General features: G+C 40.6%; 1 protein-coding gene across 1 annotated transcript; it reads right to left on the bottom strand.

Annotated features, from left to right (window-relative positions):
* Positions 231 to 1342, bottom strand: LOC109239423 (scarecrow-like protein 7). The gene is made up of 2 exons (XM_019405992.1): positions 1265 to 1342; positions 231 to 1127 (listed from the first exon to the last, which is right to left on the bottom strand). Exons 1-2 carry the CDS (start codon positions 1340 to 1342, stop codon positions 231 to 233), a joined length of 975 nt encoding a protein of 324 aa, XP_019261537.1.

Raw genomic sequence — 3263 nt, 5'->3', positions numbered from 1 at the left:
TGTGATTTCCACCATTATTTTGAGTTCGCTGATAACTTAGTGGTTTGAAGTGCCGCTACCGCTAAGTTGGAAAGTTCCGTTTTATCCTGGGAAGAATTTATCCGTTAACCTTGGGCAACAGTGAGGGGATAAGATTCTTTAAGGACACACAAGGAATTGGTGGGCTCGGAACATAATTCTGCCATTTCTGTTCATTTATTTTTTCTGGTTTTAGTCACTAAAATTTCAGATTATCTAACAGTTATCATATTTCTGATGACTTTTTGTATGTAAAATCCTTCATATATTGGTATACCCTTGTGGAGAACTTCAGAACAATCAGTTAATGCACTAAAATAAGATAGAGTTTCATTGAATGAATCTATAAAATCTGGTAGATATGTGTTTGCTATTCCCTCAATGAGCACCACTATGCAAGGATTAAGGCCTTTAATAACCTCCATCAAAGAATCCATGTCGTTAGGCCATGCTAACATGGTCCAAAGAATGACATCTGAGTAAACTGCGACAACTTCATCAGCTTCTACTTCAAAAGACTCCGTTTTAAGATTCCTCAGGTCTGAGACAACTGTGTTGAAGGAAAATGATACGTTTAATGTCTCAGCAGCAAAAGCTGACAATCTTCTCCCTACATCTTCCATCTTCTTTTTAGACCTTCCAACAACACTTATTTTTAGATGTTTGAGTGGGCATTCGTCTCGATCAGCTAGAGTTTGCATAAATGTTGCCCAATGTGATCCACTTTTTATACAGAGATCAATCAAATGAACCCTTTTTGCAGTCTTTATACTGTCTAATATAGCTTGTATTCCGGTGAATGAAGTGGCCTGGCGATAAGGAAACAATGGTCTTTTTGCAAATACAGCAGGTTGTAAATCCATGACAAGCTCTTCTACATCATTAGAATACGTTTCAATATCTTCTTCTCTAGTAATTGGCATTTTCCCTATCTCCCTATCAATTTTGTGTTGAAGAGCATCAGCAAAATAATACACAACTCTTTGGACTGGAGTACCTGTAGCAGAAGCAGACTGGTTACACAAGCTTAGAAACTTTATAGCACGATCAAATTTTCGAGTTGCAACCAGTTGAGCAGAAGCTTGAAGTAGTTCAGCTAAGTCCAAATCCTGCTCAAGTTCAGGAGACAGACCAGAATTGGCAGTAGGGGATTAAAAATGATGGAGTAAGCATCAGATTTCTGCGCGATATGATTGAGTAATCTGTGTCTTGCTATTTTCATGATTGTGGGAGCTGAAGATAGCACTAGAGATTCTTGTTTCTCTTCAGCATGATCACCGCATTTGTTCGCTTTCGCAATATTTCTGGCATTACTAGAATCCATGATTCCCAAGATTCTTTTTCTAATATGTAACACTGTGACGATCCGACCGGTCGTCTTAAGAATTAATGCCCCGATCCCCTATTAACTGCTTCCCCTAAGTTCATTTCTGCTAAATTTGTTTGCCGGGACGTTCGGTGTTGAGTTTCGGAGAGTTTTGGGACACTTAGTCCCTAAATGAGAGCTTAAGTGTTGAAAAGTGATCCGTAGTCGGAATAGTGTGAAGACGACCTCGGAATGGAAATCTGATGGTTCCGTTAGCTCCGTTAGGTGATTTCGAGGTTGGGAGCGTGTTCGGAATGTATTTTGGGAAGTCCATAGCTCATTTAGGCTTGAATTGCCGAAGTTTGAATTTTTGAAGTCTCCGGTCCGATAGTGAGTTTTGATCCGAGGGTCGGATTGGAATTCCGGAAGTTGCAGTAGCTTTGACATGTCATTTGGGATGTGTGCGCAAAATTTCAGGTCATTCGGACGTGTTTTGGTTAGGTTTTTGATCGAAAGCGTGTTTTGATAGAATTTGAAGTTCTTAGGCTCAAATCGTTGATTAATTCGAGTTTCCGGCGTTGTTTTAGGTGGTTTAAGGATTGGTACAAGTTTGATGAGGTATTAGGTGTTATTGGTGCTTTTGGTTGAGGTCCCGGGGGCCTCGGGATGATTTCGGGTGGTTAACGGAGAAATTTTTGAAATGTTGCAGCAGCTGGTTTCTTTTTCTCTTCTGGTATTTTCACTTCTGAGGCTTGGAAACCGCAGAAGCGGCCTGTCCATCGCAGGAGCGAAATTCGAGTGTTTCTTCAGTTTTCGCAGGTGCGGAAGTTTAACCGCAGAAGCGGTTACGCACCTGCGAGATAATAGTCGCAGATGCGGCCCTTGGGTTTTTGGTTGAAATCGCAGAAGCGGTAAGAAATCCGCATAAGCGGAACCGCAGAAGCGGTTGTTGAACCGCAGAAGCGGACGTCGCATTTTTAGTGAAAGTCGCAGAAGCGGCCAGTTTTTCGCAAAAGCGGGACCGCAAAAGCAGTCCCTTGTCCGCAGAAGCGGAAATGCCTGTGCAGATATAGAAATTTTGAGGGTTAGATTTCATAAGTTAGAAAAATCAAATTGTGTTCGGGGAAGGGCGATTTTCAGAGGGTTTTGAAGAGAAGACTATTGGGTAATGTTTCTTTAATCCCTTCTAGTTATATTTCATCATTTTGTAGTTAAATCCATCATTAAAATTCGAATTTGGGATCAAAAATTGGAAAATTGGGTGAAACTTCATAGGCTAAACTATTGGGTTTTTGAGTGGGTGTTTGACCTCTGATTTGGGAGATTTTTGCATGGTTAGAGTCGTGAGAGTATGAGGGTTCTGAAAATGTGAAAATTATTCGATTCCGAGGCGTTGGCCCGAAGGGCATTTTGGTCATTTTACCTAATTTCACGCCGTAGCTTTGAATTTAATAGTAAAACCAGTTGGTTGCGATGTTATTCACAATATGTAATTGAATTGAATAGATTTGGGCCATTTGGAGTCAGATACTCGTGGCAAAGGCGTGATTTCTAGTTGATTTTGAGCCGATTCGAGGTAAGTGGCTTGTCTAACCTTGTGTGGGGGGCCTTTCCCCTTAGGATATGATATTTGGTAATTAAGTGCCTTGTACGTGAGGTGACGAGCGCATACTTGAGCTAATTGTTGAAAAATCTGATTTTTACTTAAGATATGGAGACTGAGTTTCCTTCATATTTGCCTTGTTTTACTTGCAATTATAACCTGTGTTAGATTAGAAAAGCATGTTTAGTTGATTTAACTTGCCTAATTGTTTAAGTTGCCTTGACTGTACTATGTGAAGCATGCTAGGTTAGCACTACCTGTTGCTTGTCTTTTGTACTTCATTTCTGAGTATCTTCTGGTTGTGGTTGCGCATTTACATTGGGACGACGGATGTGG

Source organism: Nicotiana attenuata, chromosome 1, assembly GCF_001879085.1.
Source record: "Nicotiana attenuata strain UT chromosome 1, NIATTr2, whole genome shotgun sequence".
NCBI lineage: Eukaryota > Viridiplantae > Streptophyta > Magnoliopsida > Solanales > Solanaceae > Nicotiana > Nicotiana attenuata.
This window is presented reverse-complemented; position numbering and strand designations above follow the sequence as displayed.